Source organism: Ammospiza nelsoni, chromosome 1 (assembly GCF_027579445.1).
Source record: "Ammospiza nelsoni isolate bAmmNel1 chromosome 1, bAmmNel1.pri, whole genome shotgun sequence".
Lineage (NCBI taxonomy): Eukaryota > Metazoa > Chordata > Aves > Passeriformes > Passerellidae > Ammospiza > Ammospiza nelsoni.
Genome location: NC_080633.1, coordinates 102,219,927 through 102,244,125, shown reverse-complemented (window position 1 = coordinate 102,244,125; position 24,199 = coordinate 102,219,927). Strand labels below are relative to the sequence as shown.

General features: G+C 44.2%; 1 protein-coding gene across 1 annotated transcript in view; it reads right to left on the bottom strand.

The window, feature by feature from the left end:
• APCDD1 (APC down-regulated 1) overlaps nucleotides 1–22,251 on the bottom strand; it is a 28,067-nt gene extending 5,816 nt beyond the window's left edge. The window contains exons 1-4 of the mRNA XM_059479777.1: nucleotides 22,056–22,251; nucleotides 12,308–12,491; nucleotides 10,224–10,755; nucleotides 698–1,019 (exon numbers count right to left, since the gene is read on the bottom strand). Of these exons, the coding sequence (XP_059335760.1) occupies nucleotides 698–1,019; nucleotides 10,224–10,755; nucleotides 12,308–12,491; nucleotides 22,056–22,113 (1,096 nt within the window). The 5' untranslated portion in view covers nucleotides 22,114–22,251. The remainder of the gene's footprint in view (nucleotides 1–697; nucleotides 1,020–10,223; nucleotides 10,756–12,307; nucleotides 12,492–22,055) is intronic.
• Between the last annotated feature and the right edge of the window lie 1,948 nt (nucleotides 22,252–24,199).

Sequence of the window (24,199 nt, the reverse complement as noted above, 5' to 3'; positions counted from 1 at the left end):
AGAGGCTCCGCTGGGGCTGGTGCCATGGTGGGATGTTGTGTTTTGGAGATGTTTGTTTGTGTGAGTGGCTCAGGCCCCTGAGCTCTTTTTAAGCAGGGTTCCATGGGGCTGTTTGCAAAAGAAAGCTTCTCAGCCATGGGTGGCGTCACCACCGAGAGCTGCTTTCCAAAGCACCCGATGCCTTTGGGTTGGATACATTTTGTCTTTGCTCTGGCATCTTTAATCAGAGCTGTCTTTAGGGACACCCTTATTTGCTTGAGGGCCCCTTGGGAGCACATGAAAAGATGCATGCTGCTGCATCTGTTTTCCAGAGAAAATTATTTATACCCCTTCAGATCTGAAATGCCTTCTGAAGATGCTTTTTTCTCTCTACGGAAGGAGCCCTAGGACACAGATCTAACCACTTCTTTTAGAGGCTTGATGGCTGGCCACTGGACTTCAAGATCACTAAGTAATGTGGAGTCTTATTTTCTTGTGTGTACTTAAGGACTTCTGCCTCAAATGAGTATCGCTTCAGTGGTGTGAAATGCCATGCAGCTGTATAGTTTGGCTGGGCATTGACACAATGCCTGCAAACTTCCCAAGAAATTATGAACTGCTGAAAATCCCAGAATGAAATCATCAGCAACCAAGTCATTATGAAGAAACTGCTCTGGTCCAGAACTACCTCCCTCCCCACTGTATCACGCTTCTCTACCTTTGAACACAAACTCCGTGCCACCCATGACTTTGGACGAGTGGACTCCGCGGCTGTAGCGTCCCTTGGCGTAGATGGTGAAGGTGGGGTGCTTGCAGATGGGGTCGGAGTAGTGGTAGTAGTGGCCCTCCCAGGTGTTGTTGTTGTCGTGGAAGATGAAGTGGCGGGTGAGGAAGAGCACCTCCGGCCGCACCTCGCAGCGCTGGCTCACCCACTCTCCATGCAGCCCGATCGTCAGGTCCGCCTTGGGGGGCAGGAGGGGTGGGTGGTGCTCGTCCGAGCGGTAGATGATCCTGCACGGGATGCACTTGTGGTCGTGGTTCTGAAACAAAGCAGAGAGGAACCCTCAGTTGGCATCACCTGGGATACAGGGCAGTGTATCAGGCCAGCCACTTCATGCTGACGTGACACCAGCTCCACACTTGAAGGAATGCATTGTCATTTCTGATCTTGTTAGTGGTACTATTTGGCTTTGTATTCATAAGACTGCACAGCAGAGGGGCATGTAAGAAATGAATTCTCCTGTCTGCATTTATCTGAAATTAACATTTTAGTTCAGGATCTAGAAAAAGCTGACTTTATCCTTCAAATCATACAAGAAGCTGGCAGATGGTAATTTACTACGATGATAGGGATTTTGCAATGCCTGTGTCAGAAATCAATACATTTGCTGAACTCTTATTTGTCTGTCTTTAAGTTGTTAACTTTAAGTACTGTAGATAAACATGAGTGTTATAAGGACTTCTTTCTTTTTGGATGGCACCTTGGGAGAATAGTAACCAGTGTTTTTTAAACTCTTTCAGCTTTGCTGAGCCCTAACACAAGTTTGGGAAGTGTGTGATGTGGCTGGTTGCTGCTGGACACGGTGAAAGCTTTATTATAGCCCTCTCCAGCAGGAACAGGGGCTGTGATACATGCTGAGCTCCAGGGTGGCTCATCACTGTGGGCCATGCAGCAGCCTCAAGCAGCCAAGTACCCCTGGCCCCAAATGTGAGTACCTGGGGTGTCTAAGAAGGGGCCTGCAGGCTCCAAGTCTGTGGAGAAATTTCAGGCTGAAGCTTCCACCTTCTGAGCAACACCATTTATAGTTACTTTGTATAGACCATTATTCTACATCCTAGGGACACAGAACAGCAGCCATTTCATTGATTTCACTATTGCTGAAAAGACTTTGGATGACTGTCTGGTCTGGGGCAAATATAAACCCTGTTTAATATGTGTAAAAGACATATTGTGGGTGTTGTAAGTTGATTCTCTGAAGCTACCTACAGTCATTTTATTGGAGGAATTCAGGGCACCTAATGAAGATGGTGTGAATGTCACCTCTAAAGTGAGCCAGAGCTGAAGGTAGTGAGGGGAGAAACGCTGAGCTTCACAGCAGCTCATGTGGACTTTAAAGTAAGAGCTGTGAATATGAGCATTTATGTTACAGAGGGTGCTCAGAGAGGCCTCAAAAAAGAGGGCTGGAAAGGTGTACATAGAAAAAGTATTTCTGTAAATCTCCCAGATGGCTGCATCTTGAGCTTTAGCTCTTAACTCAATGCACCTCAGGAAAACACCTCACAGCTTGAATGTGGTGGATGTGAGTAACCTGCCAGTGCACCTCCCTCTCTCCAGGAAGGATCGAGGAGAGTCCTTGAGAGATGAAAGCACAGGATCTGTGTTGGTTGATCTGAACCACTGCTGGCCACCAGCCCTGCTCTGAGGAGGAAGGAGGTTGGACTCGGTGACCTCCCGAGGGTCTTTCCCCCCCTAAACACATGGTCTTCTGGAGACCACATGTGCTGACATGCTCTTGAAGTGGATGTAGTCCTTTCCAAACACTGTGGAGCTTGTTACCAAATTTTAAGATATGTTTTTTTCAGCTAAATTGTGCAAGCAGGTTGAGGTCTGTCAGTACCTTAGTGAAATACAAAAAACATTTAATTGAGTAACTTAACTGTAACTGGTGAAGTTACTGCAGATATATCCACAAAAAGTATCTTCAATTGTAAGAGAAATAATGTTTTTTTCTGGAGATGAAGATGCCAGTGCCTTTTAACCACACATTTCTGTCCTGCTATGGAGCAGACTGGCTGCACTGTTCCCTGACACATTAAGGGCAATGATGACAGTAACTTTATGGCTGTGATTGCCCCACTCACAAAACCAGAAAGCAAGAAAAGTGCTATAAAACTAAAAATAACTTATATAAGTTGAATCTATCAATAGTAGGAGAGAATTTCTGTTACAGTCCCTTCTCCTCTGAAGTGCATTTGAAAGCTTCTATCATCTCCTAGAGGAGACCTTGGCAGAGCAGTATATTGGTTTGGTTTATATACACATTTTCCTCCCAGGAGCTGATCCTCCAAAACCAGTTTGTGAGCCAAGGCAATTTAACCTGGGAACCAAGGATTCCTGTTGCCCTTGTTCAAAACCTGAAGAAAACCAAACAACAACTCAGCCTGTTTTCTTTTTTGGTCACCACTGGCCACCATCACACTGTGAGCAGAGGTGACTTGTTTGGCAAACCCCAGGAAGGTCCCTGTTAACTCTCTGTTACTTGTCTGTAGCTCACCTTTGTAGTTCTTTGACCACTGTGGTCCTGAACTACTGTACTTCTGTGCAGCCCTTCTAATTGTGAAGGCTTTGCACCAGCTGTGAGGGTCTGGCCAGCTGGGCTGCTAAGGAATGTCCCACCTGATGGCCTTGTAGTCACTGACAGTGTGCCCAAATGAAGGGGCTGAGGTAACCAGAAACTTTTTGCATCGAACTGAGTGCAGCAGGGAGAGGTTGGGGTGGTGAGGGAGGAAGCAGAAACATCCTTTTCACAGCTGTGAGACACCAGCTGGCTCCAGCCCCTCGCTGGATGTACTCTGAATCCATTGCTTTCTTGAGACCAGCATTTGAATCTAAGCCCACATAAACCTTTTTTGCTGTGATACTATCTTTCACAACGTTATAAACTTCTTAGTGGAAGAATATGCCACGTATAAATTCCCTCAGTATGATTTTTTGCCCATGTAATGGGCAAGGGAAAAAGCTAGTTCTGTTATGAGGCAATTTGGCTTAATTATGGAGTAATTTATGTTTAACAATTGACTGTATATTTCACTCTTGCTTTTTTAGGTCAGCTGCTCTTGGCTCTTAATTACACTATCTGAGGCTTTGCAATTCAATCCCTTTCCATGTGTTTCAGGGAAAGATTATTTTCTAAAAACAGGCATTCAAAGAAAACAGGGAACAGAGACAAAGGACGTTTGAGTCCAAACAGGATTAAGAACTCTCTAGTAAAAAGCTCATTGGGGCATGACATAAACTAAAAAGCAATAAAACAAGCAGAGGACAGGATGGACATCGGTTCTACGTTTTGATTATCTTAGGTGCACAGTGCAGTATTTTTAATACTGGGGCCTTGCTAGAAGGACTGGGCCCTAAAATAGCTGGGAGATTCCCTCCCATGATGGGTGACTCCTTGAAGCTCTGCAGTGCCAAAGCCATAGTGACAACATTCCTCATCCTTCCAGGTGTTTCTTTAAAGCCAATTTCTGAACTAATCCACAAAGCCATGTGTGCCAAAACAAGCCTGAATCTCTGGCTGAAAACTCAGTTCTTGTAGCTGGGGAGAAAATAGCTTAGTATCTAAAAATTCCCACCAACATGTTTTCTTATCACTCTGTCCTGCTGTCTCAGCTGAAGTGGTAATAAGGACAGAGAGCTCTGGAAGCCAAGCAAGGAGGATTCCAATTAAAAAAAGCAAACAAACATGAGGTTCCTTCATCTTTTTCCCAATTGCTATGGACAGTCAGAAACACTCCCAGCACAATTTAATTTTTTCTTAAGTTCTGTGGAATTCTAAGACTGCCTAAGACTAATTATCTGACATTGGCTATGTCACATAGCACGTGGCTGGGTCTGTCATGCATATCCTTGTTGCAGGGAGACATCAGATGAGAGACCAGGCATTGGATTTCTTCAGGCATGGGCTCAGGCTTGAACTGTGTGTGCAGTACAGATCTAAGCAGAATCCTGGGATGTTGAAGGGGCCAACAGCCACAAGAGCTGGGGTAAGAAACCCCTGCCATATGACTGCATGTATTACCCTGAGGGGAAGGGCTGAAAAAGAGGGGGAAGAAAAGCCACACTCAGCTATGGCCTTGCACACCTCCTGAATACCACGTGTCACAGGCAGGACTGGTGGGACTGGAATGAATCATGCTTTAAGCCTCACCACCCAAGGAAACACAGTACCAGGTGTTAGGGCTAATAACCAGTGCTGCCAGGATGAGTATAAATGGAAATTCTTGGGAGAACATCAATTCAAGGAAATGCTTCCAGCTCAACAAAAAAAGCTGGATGGCTTTGCTTCACACTGCCCAGGAGCCAAGTCCACAGCAAGGACACATTTATGAATTGGTCAGGATAGTATCAGGCTCTCTCCTCCACCACTGTAGATAACTGCAGACCAAGACAACACTTTAAAAAACGACCACAAATTCTCTCCAGTACAAAAGTGATAATTTGCAGGCTTTGCATGACCTCATATGAGGCTGAGTTGACTAATGTGCATTAGGCTGGCTCTGGGGAGTTGACAAGCATGGCTGACACAGTTATAACTCAGCCTGCCAAACGGAATGAAGAGAAACGAAGATTTAAAACTTTAATTAAAAATCTTGAGGCAAGTAAAATGCTGGAGAGAGCGGTAACTCCTTTGCAGAGTTGTCAGATGGATATTTCTTTTGGTAGGGAGCAGAGGTGCTGCAAGCAGGAAGGAGGGTGGAGATACGCTCAGATTTATCTGCAAATACGTACCATATATTCTAAGATATTGAGGAATGGTTTTTATTAACTGCTCTTATGAAGGGAAAGATAGTGAAGGAATCTCAAGGCACTACCATTGCACAACTGTCTGATCTATGATGTTGATTCTGTTGCACAACCCTGCATAAAACTGAAATAAACAACACCAATATTAAATGCAAAAGTCTTCTGGTTGTTCTTTTCTGGTATAAATGACTTTAGTGTGGGCAAAATACAAGAACAAAAAGAAAACCAGACTTCTCAGATGAATGTGCTTACATGTCATCTGTCCCATTAAAATGATACTAAATTATGGTGAAATGAATGTTTTATGAAGTATTAATAAAAAAAATTCCTGGAAAACCCGAAGGGACAGCTTGAATGTCCATTTTCAAGAATAAAGTATTCCTGAATAAAGCTGCCTTATGTATTTATTAGGCCCTTAAAAAGCATCCTATCTAGCCCTCTAAACCATGCAATATTACCACTGAGTCTTCCCTGCCCTTTTACAAAAGATGAAGCCACTGTGCTAAGATGCCAAGGGAAGGTGTCAGTAGTTTAGATACATATGCTGAGTTGACCTGGAGGCCTGGGCTAGGCTAAATGGTTAATTTTGATCCCTGGTGCTGCACTTGAGTTGTGGCAGGCTTTTACTGCAGCTGCAGAGCAGCCAGTGCTCAGTGCAGATGTGGCACCTTCAAAGGCGCAGGGCCACAGCCGACAGCGCTGCCGAGCACGGCCAGAGCCACCCTCAGCTAAAAGCTGCTGCTCCCTCATCTCCTTAGGGCACCACACACACTGTTACTGTTCATAAACCTGGAGTTAACCCACCTGACCATTCTTCTGAATATTCCTACCTTGCTTCCCCTCATAATTTTCCTAACCAAGAGCTCTTTTCAAGTAAAAATGGACAAAAGGCACCCTTCAAGTGTTGCCTTAACCTAGAAGTCTAGTGGCACCACTCGGACAAACAAAGGAGTTTTGTCTGCCAAAATTGTGCTTTTTGGTTGAGTTTTGCATATTTCTCTGAGGCACTTCATGTGTTTAACATCTATTTATTAACTTATGATTGCATTTCCCTGGGAGCTTCACAAGTACATAGCATTCCCCTAGAGATGAAGTCATTGTGTTTCAAAGAGATGAAGACTCAAATTTTTGAAAAGCACAGGAAACCTTGCACCCTTTGCTCTTTCCTGGCTAAAGGAAAGCCCAAGAACCAGTCCTTCTCCATACATTGAATCTGTATCAGCTGCAAATTCCAGGTGCTGCTGGAAGTCAGGTCCCAGAGGTAAATAAAGTTGTAATAGAGAATTGATTCGTTAGTCACATTTTAAAGGGAAAACATATTTCTGAAAGAGTGTGTCCAGCAACTGATTGAGCATGACAAAGAGTGAAGGTTATCCTAGAGTGCTTTTTAGATTTCTTGTGATGTTCCTGGCCATGATAGCCTTATTCCTAAGTAATGATCTAATCAGAATGACCGGTCATCACAGCCCTGCTTTGATATTTCCTGTTACTCTGTCACATGATAAAATAGCACAAGGAGTTCTTTGTTTACAAAGCAATATTGCTGAGGCAATTACATGTCAAATAAGTCTCCCAGTACTGCTATTGTACACATTTTCTGTAGTTTAGAGCAGACATTTCTGAAGACATTTTCTGTCCTGCACAGAAAACGAATACTGCATTCAAGCCTTCTTCATGCTACAAGTCCCTGTATACTTCTGTGAGATTACAACTAACCAGGCAGCCTCCCTGATGTTGTCCTAACTGGGAAAATTCTGTATAACATATGTGATGATGGCCAAGCAGTTCCCCCATCCTGCCCTGCCCAGCCATGTGCTCCCTCACACTGGCTGAAGAAGCTCCATGTGTGATAGCTTGAATCACTCAATAAACTTGCAATGTCAAGAGACATCAAAGATGTTCATCTCCATTCATCAGCCAGTCCTAACTAGTACCTTGAGCCAGGTTAGAGAACAGCCAAGATAAATCTATATAGTGACCTATTCATCATCTGCACTCAAGAACTTACACATATTTTACTGGAGGAATTTGTTTAAGGTATATTCTTATCTAAGAGAGTTCGTAAACCCTTTAGAGATGACATATTATATGTTTTTATAAGCTCCCTGATTCTATATGAACACTTGAGATACAGTAATCTGTGAATTTATTCAGATTTGTAGCTCAGCATAAAGCTGTCTGGTTTTTGGACAGCCCTTTTGATTTACCATCCCGTGGTAAAATCGCTGCAGGAATTTGGAAAAGGTCCAATTCTATTTGTTTAAAGTCCTGATCATGTGGCTTTGGCATTCCTAACATATCCAGCAATCATTTGTTTTTAATTACCGTTCATTTCAACCACATAAGTAATGAATGTGGCTACCACATCCAACTTACAGGCTGTGTAAACTCTTGGGCTGGGTGGAACTTTCTTCTATATAGAGGCTTAACTATAAATTTAACTCCAAATGTGAATCCTCTTAACTTATTTTAGGCAGGCCTTTATGAGTCTAAAATATAAATAAATAAAAAGGAAATGAAAAAAGCCTTAAATGAAAGATTCCACACAATACACCTGATTCACTTCAGAAGCAATTTCCTGGCCTCCCCAACCTCTTGGTATGACTGTAGAAACCTTAAGAAAACAAGTTGATTTAACGTTTCTATTTATTCATGGTGTCCAGTTTCCAGAGGAGTCTGTGACTTGTAGTTTTAAACCCAATTTAGCATTTAAACTCATTTTCAGCTGGGTCCCAGTGGAGCAACAATTAAAAAAGGAAAAGAGTTCAAAATGGAAGGGTTATAACCTTTCAACGGTAGGTTTGCCTGGACTTCCAGAAAAAAAGGGGGAAAAGCACTTCTGTTACTATTCTTCCTGCTTTTGGCAAACAGTAGGTCAGAGTGCCTGTTGAGAACCTGTTGGTATAGGGATCTTCATGCTTAGGTGCAAACCAACAAACCCACATCCTGGAATCTTTCATGGCAGCTGAAGCAAAGGCTCATTTTCTATGGTATTGCTATTTATATCATGCTGAAAGCCTAGTACCAGCAGGCCCAGCTCCTCTTAGCTAACCTGTCTCAAGAAACACACCTCTCTTACGCAGAATTTGGTCCCTTAAATTTGAACATTGTATTTTAGAGCCACCATATTTTAGAGAGAAAAAGGGATGCTATGGTAGCAGAACACGCAGGCAGGAAAATCATTACCTAAAATCGCAGCAGGCCTGGACAACAATCTGAATTTTCTAAAGCTGTCTGAAAGTACATCTGACTGCTCTGACTGTAATGAAATTACTACAAGGTGGAAATGTAGGCATTTGCTGTCTTATATATCAGCCCAGAATAAAACATCTAGATTAGACCAGAAAAACTACTCAGCTACAGTGATTTAAATCAAGATTTTGTCTCTCTTTCAAGCAGTTGGAAAAAGATCTACAATTTTTTCTAGAACAGATACAATATAGCTGGTGTCTGATAATTCCTATCTACAGATACCTGTAAGGAAGAGATCTAGCAAAGAACCCTCACACGCAAATCAGTAAAGTTGATGTGGTCAATTAAAAAAACCCAACATTTTGCAGAGGACTGTGCTGTGGTACATCTTCTGCTGCTGAAACTCTCTATTTTGGGAAAGTAAGTTCAAAAAGAATACTCAAACTTGTCCTTGGTAACTTGAAGACAGCATAAGAATGACAGAAATTACTACAGTTTTCATAAAGTTTTTCATAAAGCAAAACAGTTGACTGTGGATTAAAATGATCCCTAGGCCAGGCTACAAAGCAATTAAAGGCAGATCACACAATGCTGTATTTCCTGCTATTGCTGATAAGCTGTAACTGATTTTTGAACCATTTGTGGTGAGATGATTAAAAATGGTGGTAACTCATAGGCTGGAAGTGATGCTGTGGCAGTGCCCAGCTGGAGCACACTGATGGCAGCAGCACCTGGCAATGTGGTTCCAATTGCTGCCTGCCTTTGAAATGTCACCAGAAAAGATCTATAACAGCCTTCCTGCTACAGGCCATCAGTGTCTCTGCTTCCTGTTTGAGTTTTATTTAGCTTACTATGGGTTGATCAATTCCCGATGAAGCTGAGGGCACTCTGAGGCTCCTTTGAAAACTGAATTATCAAGAGCCCCATTCAAAATTCACCTGTTTTTAATTTCATTAATGTGTGTGCCTACGTCTGGATCCATGACCTCTGCAGTCCTTCAGTTTTTTTCCCTTCATGCTGCCCCTTCCATGTGTTTACCTTCCAATTTCCTTGTCTCCTCTTCAGGTTATGGATCACTCAATTTCCATCTGCTGATATTCATATTTGATTTCCTCTCTCCCTGGTTGCCCCCACAGCCGTAGAAGTATCCACTGATGCCTGTTCCTCTTCTGCTATCTCAGTTCTATATGAAACATTCCTCTCAGCTGCTAGCCTACAACCATGGTCCCAGCCAACCACTCCCACTTCTGCCTACAAGTCTCTGATTCCATCTTCAGAGTGGCCTTTACTGAGTTTACTTAATGAGATTACTTTTTTCCATATTTGCAGTCACATAAACTGCAGCAAAGTTACTGTTCTCACAAAGTTCTGTTATCTTCTGTTAATTATGGCTGTAATCAACCCCCTGTATTAAAAGCACACGTAGATTTTAGGTTACATCAGTGCACTTACTCAGAACAACTGAGTGATTTGGGCTTTATCAGCAATGTCTTAAAAAGAGGACACATGCAAACCCCCAGACACGTACCTTGGCATTTTGAAGAGGAGGCTGGTAACTAGAGGGCCGATAGAACCTCCTCTGAGTAGCATCGGTGTGAATGTCTCCCAGGAATAGCTCCTCCACAATGTGGTCTACATTGAGGTGCAGGTACTGCTTCTCCACACGGATCAGCTGCAGCTCGTGCATGGCAAAATTCAGAGCTTTGGTGCATTCACAGCCATTGTCTTCTCTCAGCAAATCATAGCTCACATCGTGCTCCCAGGGACTACCTCCTGGGATAAATCCAGGGCACGTCTGGTTCACCAACTCGCTCAATTTTTTGGCTACGGCTTCGTTGTGGCATATGATCTGCACGCTGCGGAGCTGGTAGTCGGCCTCGGTGCCGCCGCGGATGATCCAGGACGCCTGCCGCAGGCGAATCTTGCCGCGAATGACCAAGGTGTAGATGGGGTTGGTGCAGCGATTGCCTCCGTAGTAGAACTGATAGGCATTGAAGGTGTTGTTGTGGTAGAACCTGTAAGACCTTGTGATGAACTCCGGGCCCGCTCTAACTTCGCAGCTGTGGGAGGAAACAAAGTGTGGAAAAAACATTTTAGCAAGGTGGCACATGATGTCTACTACGGGCAACATGACCCACATGGGTCCACAGAGACACCTGGGTGCTTAAATCCCTCCAGCAGGAATAGGAGTGAATAGGAACTAGGCATCTGTGGCCTGCCAGTTATCCAACAGTTCCCTCTGCTGCTATTAGCACACTGCTTCATGGTGTCATATATACTAAAGGCTTTATCCTGTAGGCTTAAATACTTTGAATTGTGTTTTGCTTTTGCCTTTTGTCTAGGGACCACCATGTGATTCAACTCTTTGTTGAAAATAGGAGCAGCTTATTAACATCTATTGCTCTCTTTTGCACAGTAGATTTAGCAGAATGACTGATAACATCAGAAAGTGAAATGTCATATGTCCAGGGAACAGCAAAAAGAACTGGCTTATAAGCTGCTCTAGAAGCTTCTCTGTGCAACTCCATAATCTCTGGTCTTCTGTGGATACGCAGGATCCTATCCTGAGCTTTTCCACTCAAAAAGTCAACAATACTCAGGTTCTGTCAGTTCTTTCTTTTTCTTCCCAATGACCACCCCCCTTTTTTTTCCTGGCAGTGTAAATGGCAGTTAAATTCCACTTCCTGTAGGAAGCCCTCCTGTGCCTTCAAACTTGTTCCCCTTGTCACCTCTACACTGCTTAATACAAACAGAACTGTAGAATTGTTAAGGTTGGAAAAGACCTCTAAGGCCATTGAGTCCAGCCTTTAACCCAGTACCACAATGTTCACCACCAAGCCACACCCCAAGTGCCACATCCACACGTCTTTTGAACACTTCAGAGATGTTAACTTCCAGAGATATTAACTCCACCACTTCCCTGGGCAGCCTATTCCAATGCCTGACCACTCTTAAGTGAAGAAATTTTTCTTAATATCTAATCTAAACCTCCCCTGGAGGAACTTGCGACCATTTTCTCCCATCCTGAAATACACTCCTTTCTGTTAAAAAAACCCCCAGTCTTTCCTACTACAAGTCACTTCCAATGAGCTTGTGAATATTGGCTGCTGAGACACAGAAAGCAAAACAGCTCTCTGAAACACAAGTCACCAGATATAAAGAGTGACAGAACTAGTGAAATACAGCTTCTTGATTTCTTTTGCTAATAAAACCTGTGCTAGACCGCTGCTCTGAAAACAAGGACCCATTCAATGGATCAAGAGCATGGAGACAAATATAGTACAATGTTATGTTTGAATGAGCATCCATTTTGGCAGCTTGGTAGGCTCCTTCCTATTCAGAGAGATTTAAAGATATTTCACAGCACGCTGCTTAAAATCCAGACATTAAATTGATTCATCAAGACAGCTTTATGGCAGACTATTTTAATGTTCATAATGCTGCTCCTTCTCCTTTTATGCATAAACATACAGAGAGCATCTGGAATTTAGAGCATCACCATATTAAAGAAAATATTTCTGTTGTTGAAAGTGGGAATATTCATCCCTCCCTCTCTGCTTTTTTATCATCTTCTCTTCCCCATCCCAAGCATTTTGTTTTATCTTTCCTTACCCAGTAGAGACCCAGTGGCCCTCAATATTGGGAGGCATCTGTACGGTGATGCGGGCTCCATTGTGAAGGTGTTTCAGCATATGATGGCACTGTGACTCCTTGAAAGCCCTCCAGGCACTCTTCTCCAAGGACCGAGGGTAGGTCCTGCTGTCAGGGTGCAGAAGAGCAGAACCTTCTCCCAGCCCTGTGACAGAAAGTGTAAATTACATCATGAGACCCTGCTGAGTCGGCCTTCAATGTGACAAAGGACACTGTGACCATCTTGTGTTGAATGACACTTGTTCATATTGTTATGTGTCTGGGCAAATACTGTTTACATTTATTTTCTCTTATGAAAACAAACAAACAAACAAAAATGGGAAGCTCTTCCTTTCTGTCATAATCCACTAAATAAATTTATGAAATAAATTGAGGAAAAGAGCTAGAACTGAAGTGCTGTGTTTCCACACCCAGGAGATGTGGCTCTGAAACTGAACTTTAGAGACACCTCTGTAATCTCTGGTCAGGACAATCAAAAACCTAGACTTTCAAACTTTCAGAAAGTTGCATCCAGATCCGGACACAAACTTTGCGGTTTCAGCCCTCCTCTAATTTGAACGCTTCTATAATAAACTTGCAAATAAAGACTACTCTTTAAAGTCAGGGGAAAACAGATATTAAAAGCAAAGCCTCTGCACACAGGAAGCCTCTGTGATGACTGAGGTGGTCAATTAAAGGCAGATCCTTCTATTTTTATTTTAAAGGGGAAAAGGAATTTCAAAAGCTAACTTTATCTCCAGCACACAGTAATTTTGGTTTCTAGTAATGTATACATGCAGAATTTACTAGCATGCTCTCTACACAATATTAATTGAGCAAAATGAATACATAGCTTCAAAAGGATTGTACCTTTACTCTTTTAGACACATCCTGCTCTTAGATATGTTGGAAAACATGGATCAAAAGAAAACTTCACATCTAGGGGTTAAAAGGTGACAAACATGAACCTTACATAACATGTTGGAAACTCTATTACATTGCCAGAAGGAATTTGAGCACCAGAGGGCTACAAAATGGGTAAGGGGTCGGGTGAAGGGGCTGTTTGGGTGCCTGGGAAGTTGGGGCAGCCATCTCAGGAAAGGGATGTCTCACTCTAAGATGCTTCCAGGAGCAGGGTCTGGGATTCATCCCCATATTTTCTGCTGCCTTCTCAGCTGACCTGGATAAGAAATGGGGCTGTTGGGGATCACCAGTGGAAACCACCCAGTACAGGATCCTATGCTTTATGACCCAGGCCCCATCTGACATTTGGGCACATGCCTAGTGTTAGGTAGACACTTTCTTAAGTCTTTCCCATTTCCTATTAAAAAGAATAAAAAAAAAAGAAAGGAAAAAAAGAAAAAAAAAAAAAAAGAAAATAAGAAAAAAAGAGAAAAAAATAAAAAAGAGAAAAAAAGGGGAAAAAAGGTGATTTATTATGTTGGCTAGGTCTTAGATCTTCTGGAAGAAACTTGGGTAGCACCTGGGAAAATGGCATTGCCAAAATTATAAATACATGTCAACCATTTAAAAACAGCAATTCCTCAGCTAAACAGAAGCAAAGACTTGTCCAGGAGACAGGGTAAAAAATGATCAGAAAGAATACAATAAACACTTTAACCTAAACAGTGCTCACCATTGAACAACACTGGGATTTAATGAGATTAATGAATACAACCTCACAAAATCTTTTCTGGAAAAACTGGTAAGTTTGTTATGTTGCAGGTAACAAACAATTCTTCAATGTGAATGAGAATTTATGGCCTTGCTTTCTATAGGGTAATAAATACTAGGAATACTTTGATATTTGAGCACACTGCCTGGGATGTCCTTACAGAAGCCTGATTTTCAGGGGATCAGTACTTCTCCTTTTCTGGATGTCAGAGATTTCTCAGGTATTCCTACACTGCTGAGCAGAGTCACTCATGCTAGCACCAAACAGCTCCCACTCTGCAGCCAGAAATGGTATAGCCATGACAGGGTGATGCTCTGCTGGAACTGACTACATCTTTGGAGAGGCAGGATTGACTAGGCTGGGTCTGTGCTTCATGTCCATGCAAGGTACATGGCAGAGGTTGTAGCCACCAGCACTATCTTTCAACGTGGTGTCTCCTGCAGACAAATTATCTCACACTGAAAAAAGACTTTGAAAATTCGCACTTCCTTTGAAGTTGTTGAACGTTTGAAATTTGCCATCAGAAGAAAGTTCTGAAATTGTTCAACTGGTTATTTTCAATGCATATTTATTGTACCACTGCTTTTATGCAGCTGTATTTTGCCTAGTTCATGTCATATGACTCATGAATACAGATGCATTTAGAAATGATTTATTCATTTAGGCATACTTGGGGATTTAATTTCTTCAAGCAAAAATCCTTCTTTGGGAGGACACCATCTTGTACGTGCACATATCAAAGAAAAAACTCAGTAACCACATCAGACATTCCCAATTATTCCCTGAAGGAAATAATAAAAAGAAGAAGATTTTGAAAAGGAGTCAAACTTTATGCGGCATTATACAGTGTCTTCTTTGATACAGCTCAGAAGCAATTGTATCTCAGCTCTCCATGTCACATGAGTGTAGTTCTGTCTGCAACTTGCAAATGACAAACTGCAGCTAGGGAATAGCAGGGAGCTTCCATCGACAGGCCTAGAGGAAAGAGGGTATTTGTTTGGGACTCTATCCATCCAACTGCAACAAATGAAGGCAAGAACAAATTCGGGTAATCAAGAGAGGCATGAGAACATAACGATGGCTGCAGAGACACGGGGAGAGGTGTAGAAAACACACATATAGAATGGTTTGGGCTGGAAGAGACATTAAAAATTATCCAGTTCTGCAACAAATGAAGGCAAGAACAAATTCGGGTAATCAAGAGAGGCATGAGAACATAACGATGGCTGCAGAGACACGGGGAGAGGTGTAGAAAACACACACATAGAATGGTTTGGGCCGGAAGAGACATTAAAAATTATCCAGTTCCACTTCCCCCTGACCATGGGCAGGGACACCTTCTACAGGACCAGACTGGTCAAGGCCCCATCCAGCCTGGCCTTGAACACTTCCAGGGATAAGGCATCCACAACTTTCCTAGGCAACTTGTTCCACTGACTCCTCACCCTCACAGTAAAGACTTTCTTCATAAAGAAAGAAAGGATTGGATTTAGATCTAATCTAAACCTGCCATCTTTCAGTTTAAAGCTGTTCCCCTTGTCCCATCACTAAATGCCTCTGTAAGAAGTCCCTCTCCAGCTCTCTTGCAGGATCTCTTTAGGTTCTGGAAGGTGCTCTAAGGTTTCCCCAGAGCCTTCTCTTCTGCAGGCTGAACAACGCCAGCTCTATCAGCCTGCTGCCACAGGAGAGGTGCTCCAGCCCTCTGAGTATCTTTGTGGCCTCCTTTGGACTTGTTCCAGCATGTCCACATGCTTCTTATGCTGGGGACCCCAGAATTGGACACAGTATTTGAAGTGAGATCTCCCCAGAGCAGAGGGACAGAATCCCCTGCCTTGCCCTGCTGCCCACTCTGCTTTGGATGCAGCCTGGGATGTTTGGCTTTCTGGGCTCTGAGTGCACATATTGAGCTTTTCATCAACCAACAACTCCAAGTCTTTGTCCTTGGGGCTGCTCTCAGTAATGCTAAACAACATCACAGGACCAGAATATCAGAATATGAAATACAGTATAAAATTGAGAGACAGCAATGGGACCTTTACCTATGTTTGCCTTGCTGGAGCAAGTAACTACTCAATTCAGTGCAAACTCCTTCCTTACAAAGAAGTAATTTCAACACTTTTGCAGTTACTGACATATGCCTGTAGATACAGCTGCCACACAAAGGAGATGTAACTTCCCCTTGTACCATCTGCAGGTCAAATACTGAGACCAGTGAAATGCTCCCCACACAGAGCAGTAAATCAAATTCCATCTTCTGTGTTTTTCCTCCCAGCAGGTGCTCAGAGGCAGTACAGTGCCCCCCTGCCCCACCCTTGGCAGTGCACACGAGGTGTTCTGCAAAACTGAGGGACTGCAGGGATGATTCACTTATTTTAAAAGATCCATTTGGCCATGTTAAATGAGACATTGCTCGAAAGGTTCAAGGTTAAAACATGCATTCACAAAACTGGGAAAAGAATTTCATGACTCTTTAGAAGCCCACTTTGGATAGTAGATGCAGTTGCAACATAGTTGGAGTCATTACTTTCATTCAGAGAGATCCAAGTCTGCTATTCTCCATAGCACTGACAGATGGTAGGTTTCAGTATCTCCATGACTGAGTATCTCAGACTCAACTGAGAATATTTCAGACTCTCTCTGACTGACTGTTTGAATTTTTGTGTGTTATCAAGGAATATTACCCACTTGTTAAAAAATAGAAACCCAAAAATCCACCCACTATGCTACTAATCAAAAGTGTGACAGAATTCAAACAAACAAACAAAAAAATCTTTGCGTGAGATGAATAACAATAATTTTGTGAAGTGTCTGGTTGGCTCTCACTTTAGCTACACCAAACCAGAGATTGGTGTGATTGTATCCCCTACCCCACAGCATTTGTTTTCACAAAGGAGCAAGTTCAAAAGGAAAAGGAAAATTCCAGAATCCACTTGAAATACCAGGTGGCAAAAAAAAAGCATGTTACGATCAGCTGATATCCAGCTTCCCTTTCAAAATCAAGCCCGAGCAGTGACAAAGCTTTAGCATGAAACTAACTGAATATAGCATGAGAGGTGCTACAGCTCACTGGGGATCCTTGCCCAGACCCTCAGAGATCACACAGGTCTTTGAGGGCCTGTGATCTCAGATCACACTTTACAGGATCCAACATCCATCTGAGTGGGAAAGTGGAGGCCTGCACAGCTGCCATGCCAGTAAGACGTGGATAGGAGCATGTACCACACCAGACAGAGGGCTTCAGGCTCTCATGTTGACCTATAAACCTGTATCTGATGTGGGAACAACCATTCAAGATAAAAATAATTGTTAAGGGAAGATAGGTTACTTTCAAGTTCTTCAAAGATTTCTGCACATAGCTGCGAGTAAAATACAGATCTTAAAAGGGCAATCTGTTAGCGGCCCATTACCCAAACGTGATTCAAAAATGGTTATGACAAAGCTCTCTGCCAACACTTCTGAAAAAAACTGCAAGCTGCTAGAAGGAATGTTTTGGTTTTCTGAAAAACAGCATGCAAATACTGTACAACTGCAACAAAGATAATACGTAGAGTTGTGCTTGAACACAGATAGTTTTAATTTAATTTGTGCCTCAACACCCAGGCCAAATTCTGTTCAGAGCTACGCCAGACTGCTAAAGCACAAGGCAAATAATCTTAAACTGTTTAGATTTTATCACTTTAATGAACGTCTCTACCAGAATCTAAACCACGGCTTCGAGCATGTCCAAGTGTAGCGCTTTAAACCAGTCTGAAAGCTACCAGGTGTTCAGCAGGTTCATCCTTTGCTAGATCGTTGGAGACATGTTACCTCAGAGTAGGATTCAAACCTGGCTTTAGGCTGGGATTGCTCAGCAGGAACCACTTTTTTTTTTTCCTAATTTCTAGTGATGTAAATACAGAAGAACAAAATTTTATTATGAAGTAAAACAACCTCGAGTGATAGCATAAGTTCAAAATAAGCAATGGCTTAATCTCTGACAGAAATATTTTAACATTCATGCTTTTCTCCTGCAGCAACCTCTTTTCAAGTTAGAACTTGTCTGAAACTGGAAAAACCTTACAACAGATAAAGAATAATTGGCTGGATTAACTTTATAGCTCTCCTTATCTGGGCAGTTGCCCTGCACAATTAAATAAATAGACATTTGGATCATGCTTTTTCTTGATGTGGGATAGTGTCAGATAATGCCTATGACAGGCTTTTAGCTCCAGTGCAAGCTTACATAATTGCCATGGAGAATATAATGTCCTGTTACCAAGCCACGAGCTGTGTTTACCAGTGTTTTCCCTGCACTTGAAACTTCAAAGAGTCCTCGCAAGACTGGGGCCCAAATTAGCTACTACAAACAAAAGGGTTGGGAAAGGAAAGCTGGGTTTTATGGCCAGGGAAGCCGACAGGACAATGACTTCCTTTCACATGTATCTGTTGCCTCTCTTGTGCACACAGAGCTTCCAAGTGCAGCTTTTGAAGAGAGGAAAAATGAACACTTCAGAGCATGGAAGATCCTGAGGAGGGATCCAAAGTATGTCTACATGGGACAGCTAAAAAGAAACCCCCTCAAAGCTGGCAGGGCCAGCATGGAGGTCCCCTGTTACCCTATAGCTTGGTCCTCATTCAATGCCCTCTCTTGGAAGAGGTCAGAGAACCAAGAGCCAAGCTGTTACACAGCCCATAACCTCTGCTTAGCTGAAGTTCTCAATTGGGATGGCTGCTGCTATGTGCGCAAGGTGAAATGGCACTGCCCAGAAAGAGGGCTTCTTTATGAAACCCTGAAGGGTTAAAGCCCATCTTCCTTCAGGGCAGTGGGAACTCTGCCCCTGACAGGAATGGGTGCAGTGCTAGGATGTCTGTGCAGTTCAGTATCAATGGTTGTTTGGTCTTGCCCTCTATGCAAGAAACATCTGCCCTCTGTCAGAGCATCTGCTCCATCCTGTACCCACACCTTGGCACTGGGGTTTATTCGTGCTGGTTGGCCCCAACTCCCCTGGCACTTGTGTCCAAGTGGAGACAGTGCTAAACAAACTCACTACAGATAATCCTGCCCTCTACCAGCCCTAAATAGTCACCTCACTAATGAAATCCTACCCTTGCCTTGGATAGCTGAAGGTATTTGCCTCCAGTGCGGGTGAGGCACTTTTGGGCCCCACTGTGTGCCAGCCTACTTTCTACAGACACCCTACAGAGCACAAAAAAGTTGTCCTCTCTGTTGATGACATCAACATCTTACCACTGTGTTAGCCCACAGTCAAGCTACAAAAATGAGTGAAATGGAATTTACTCTGACAAATGTGTGAATAAAATTTAGTCCATCTTCTAACTCTCCCTGCAAATTCTCCAACTCTTACACTAAGCACTGTGTCTTCCCATCATTTTATTTAACTGAGGAAACAGATCACATGTGTCTCTAGCACAGAGCACAATATATGTTAATTCTATGGCTATGGGTATTTATATCTCCTGATGCATTTACTTATTATTTTCCTGAAAAAGTTTTGAAATAAAACACTACTATATAACTAATTTAAGCAACACTGCCAGAGAACTTTTAAAAGCATAAAAAGTTTTTCTCTGAAAAGCCTATCAGTCTTGTTTTCATTGTCTTTATTAGTACCATTTCCATGATGTTGTCAACTAATTGTTTTAAAGTTTCTAACTCATTACTCTAACAGTAGCATAATCAGAAATATACTAAAGCTTTTTTTTTAAGCATCTGTATTTATAAAAAGCAAAGGTTATGTTTACAAAATAAATTACCCAAATTTGTTTTAAATCCCTTGAACGTAGCTCTTATTATTCAAGTCTTTTGGACTTGAACGATCTTAGTGTTTGGCATCTGAAACTTCTGTGGCTTTTTGTCTAAGCAAAGAAAACAGTGATAATGGACAACTTCCAGCTGCAAACCTGTTTTTTTTTTTTTTTTTTTTTTTTTTTTTTTTTTGTGACACTGTACATGTACAGGTTTTATTTTGATTAATGAAGACTAGTTTTTCCAAATTTCAACTCAGTGACGTTAAAGCAGGCATTTCTTAATGTAATGAAAGCAGAAGCTCGAGCCTTACAGGATATTTTAACTTCTGTCACAAAGCTTTAAGCCCTAAAAAGCCTCAACCACCCACCCACACTCACTCACTTTTAACCCTCGAATTGCCATATGCAATAGAAATCCAGAAAGAAAATGCTGCACGCTGCAGAGAGGCTTAACACTGCAGTCCCCTGGGAACGCAGGTTATTCTTACACATTAGCAATTTGGGATAGCTGCGGATCAAAGGATGCTTCTACTGATTTTATGGCATGGATGGAAAAGCTCTAGACCAAGTTTAAAGCCAACAGGGTAAAGACATTTCCATGAGCTATATTTCAGTGCCACTGATATAATTTTCAAGTTTGTAAGAGGGCAGTAGTTTCCAGACTCTTGAAACTCTGATCCAAACTGTGGACTGCTACATTACCAAGGTCCTTGTCTTCATATGCAAGGCAGTGAGTTGCATCTTTCTACAAGAACTTTGGTTTATGTTGTTTGGTGAAATATAACTGCAGATGGAAGAAATGGATGACTTTTCTTCATCATCCTCTTTTGGCAGCTGCTGTTTTGATCTGATCACTGGCCATGATTTGTTTCCTGCTCCAGCCAGCACTCAGCTCTGCTCTGTAATTCCAAGCAGATGAGCCAGGGAGTCCAACCCTGCAATTACACCTCCTCTCTTTACCCTCTAACTTCAAGTTTCCCATTTCAACTTTTACATCTCAGATCACAGAGTTTAAAGAACACCTATGGTGTCCTGTCAGGTCTGGCTCAGCTAAACATGTTTCTACGCTCTCCGGATCTCATAGCTGAGCTGTGAGAAGAGTATCAACCCCCTCCTGGGGATCAGAGCCTCCTACTCTTTCTTTCTTTCTTTCTCTAAACAAAATATACCATCAGAAGCCTATGCTCTTTATTATTTATTAAATACCATAGTGTGTGCTTAGCACTTGTACAAACACAGAGAGAGACAATCCCTGCTTCACAAAATCAACCCCAGGAATAGCTTTGAAATCCTTAACCCCAGCTCACAGATCTCCCACTGAATCCATGTAGGTCACTTGCATTTTAACAGTTAAAAAAATTCCTCTTTTTACGACTAAGCTTGGGGTCCTAAGAAATTTAAGTGATGGAGCCTGGATGCTACAAAGGACTTCAGAATTGGGAACACTCTCCAAAATGATGCTGAATAGCTTGAGTCGCACTTTCAGAAGGATATCATACCCAGATTTTTCAAATCTGGCTGCCAAATGTTAGACATACCTAAGCAGCTCATTAAACTGCCTCCTTTTGAGAAGTTTCTCTTGAAGAACACTGGCTCTCTGAAAAGATCGGTTATCTGTTTAAAGGCCTAAAAACGAATTTACAAGATAAACTTTCAAGTTTAAATACGCTGACTTTTCTCACTAAAATTTTGCCTGCAGAGAGATGTCAGTCCAGGGTTAAACTGAGAGGCTGTCAAAGCAGGAGTGTGTGTAAGAACACTGAGAATTTTTGTGCTCTGTAGCAAAACAATTTTAGTTGCGCACAAGATCCGGTGCTGGCACACTTTGCTACCGAAGCCTTCCCAGGTAACATCTCCACGCCAAAAAACGCTTCCCGATAAGAGGAAGAACGCGGGCCCCGCAGGGCGTCTCGGCCAAACGCGCCGGAGTTCGGCAGCGCCAGCTCTCGCCGGAGGTGAGTAAAGAAACTTTGTGTGAGGTGCCCGGACCAACTGTTCCATCCAAGGAGCTGCAACGCAATCCGCCGACACCCGCTCGGGAGCGGGGCGCTTTCGGCGTGGTTTTACCCACACCGGCGGTGCCGCTCCACGCGTGCTGCGCAGGGGCTCCGCTCACACGGGGGTCAGGCAGAGCCACGGGGGCTGCCCGCTTCCCATCCTCCGCCCGGGCAGGCGGGACCCAGCGCCCGCGGCCACCACGGGAGAGCGCACCCACCCACCCGCGCCCCTCTGCGCCCCCAGGGCGGCTCTGGGCCCCCCGCACCCCAGCGGCTTTGGGGGGCCGAGCCGCGCCGGCAGCGCACTCACCGTGCAGCAGCAGGGCTGGGAACAGGTACCGCACCAGGCTGCCGTACGGTGCGGACATCTCCCCGCTCGCAGCGCTCCTCGCCCGCTCCTGCGCTCCGGCCGCCGCCACTCCCGCCGCGCCGCCCGCGCCTCAGCGCCGCCGCGGGCAGCCCACGGCCCGGCGCTGGGGGGCAGGCGGCTGGCGGGCCGGGGACACGGGCACCCTCCGGGACCGCCGCCGCCGCTCCTCAGGGCTCCCGCCCCGCACGCCGCCCACCCGGCAGGGCTCCGGCTCGGCCGCCGCCGCTCGGTGCCCGAGGATGCCCGCACCGCCGCTGCCGCGTCCCCGCTCCTCTCCGCGCAGCGCGGCGACGGCTCCGCTTCATATTTCCCCGTCCAGCAGGAGGAGGAGGAGTGGTCGGGAGGTGGGGACTCGTCCCGGGGCGGGGAGGGGGCGGCCCCGCCGCTGGGCCGGCGGCAGCGCCGGACAGCGCTCGCTCCCACGGCGGGGGAAGGGGCGCCCCGGACCGGCGGGCGGATCCGCGGGGCGGGGGCGGCGCGGAGCGGACACCGCGCTGTGCGGGCGCGGGGCTTTGCCTTCGGCTGGGATGGGCACGGGGCGGGCTGGGGATCCCGTGGGAGAGAGAGCGGGGCTGCTCCGTCCTCCCGCGGCTGCGGGCACGGAGTTGCCGGCTGGGCTGCGGCTCCCGGGGCCGGCAGGAATCTCTCTTCCCCAGGGGTGCCAAGCGCGACTTCGCCGTCGCGACCGTAAGCTGGAGAGAAAGAAAGTTGGTGTGCGTCCTCTCTTTGAAAGGAAACCTCGGTGTAGTTACTGCTTTCCATGTAAATCCGGCGTTTTATAAGCTAAAAATGCGTGTCAATGATACTTCTGGTGCTACACTCTCCTGCACGCATTCCCCCATGTCTTTTGTTGATTAGTTTTGCTTTTTTCTCTAGTCTTAGGCCCTGGTCATGCAAACACGCATGGACTTAATGTACCTGTGAGTGACTCGTGCCCGAGTTTAATCACGGGACTTTCATTTGTGATGTCCTCTGGATAGGGATGTCATATTTTCCAGTTTATGTTAGGTCTTGTGAGCTCAGCAGTAGGGCCTCATGGGAAAGAATGTGTAACAAATTGGAGGAAATGTTGAGAAAATCAACATAACAACATTTTGAACAGCTAAAGTGTTTACACGCTGCATGCTTAAAAAGAAATACAAACAATGTTGATTCCTTCCAAGTCCCTTGAGAGGGAAGAATAAACTTAATCTTCCTCACTTATATAGGGAGGAAACTGAGACAGAAGCAAGTAAGTGGTGAGTCAGAGTCAATGCTCTGGTGCCTTGGATTCACCGGATTATGCTTGTGCCTTCACACAAATGTCTTTCCATCCCGAAGGGGTGGTTTCCAGAGCACTTGGTGGTGGTCTGTACAAGCCTGTAGTGATCAGACGTCCTCTCAATGACCTGGATAGACATGGACAGAGAAAGGCAACATCCTCTAAGACACAGGTGTCCATGAACACGATCAAGTAACACAGGGTAAGGCTGTAAAAATGCCTTTACCCCACGTTGGTTGCGTTGGTTGCTCATTGTCTTCTCTTGTAGTTGCGACAGAGGTGTTTGTCAGGCGAGCTTGTGAAGGGACGTGATTCATGCTTTAGACACATTAGTGCATTGGGAAAAAGTGTTGTGTATCCAGGTCAAAATTCTGATTTTGCCACTTGTAACAATCGTGCAACAGCAGAGACACCCAAGTAATTTTGCTTTATCTGCAAGTTCAGTAAATGAGTCAGATACAATGAGCAAGGAAAACAACAATATCCACTCAAAATACAGTACAAACGTCTGCATTTCTGAATCTTGAGGACCTGTGATGTACTTCAGATCTGTGTCTGCTGGTTGCCTCCCCTAAGAGAAGTCACTGATAACTCAGGGTTATCAGTAATATAATGCTGGGCGTGGAAATGGGTGTTAGAAGGAGAAGGGAAAGGTGATGTGTATGGGAAAGTGGATTGTTGGTTGAGCAGGTTATTACTAAGGGATCCTGCCTGGTGGAAGAAGCCAGTCTGAAGAGTCTCATGTGTTTGGCACACACATGGGTAATATGACATGTAGGAAGTCTCCTAATGTAACTTTTGCTATTTACCTGGATATAAAAGG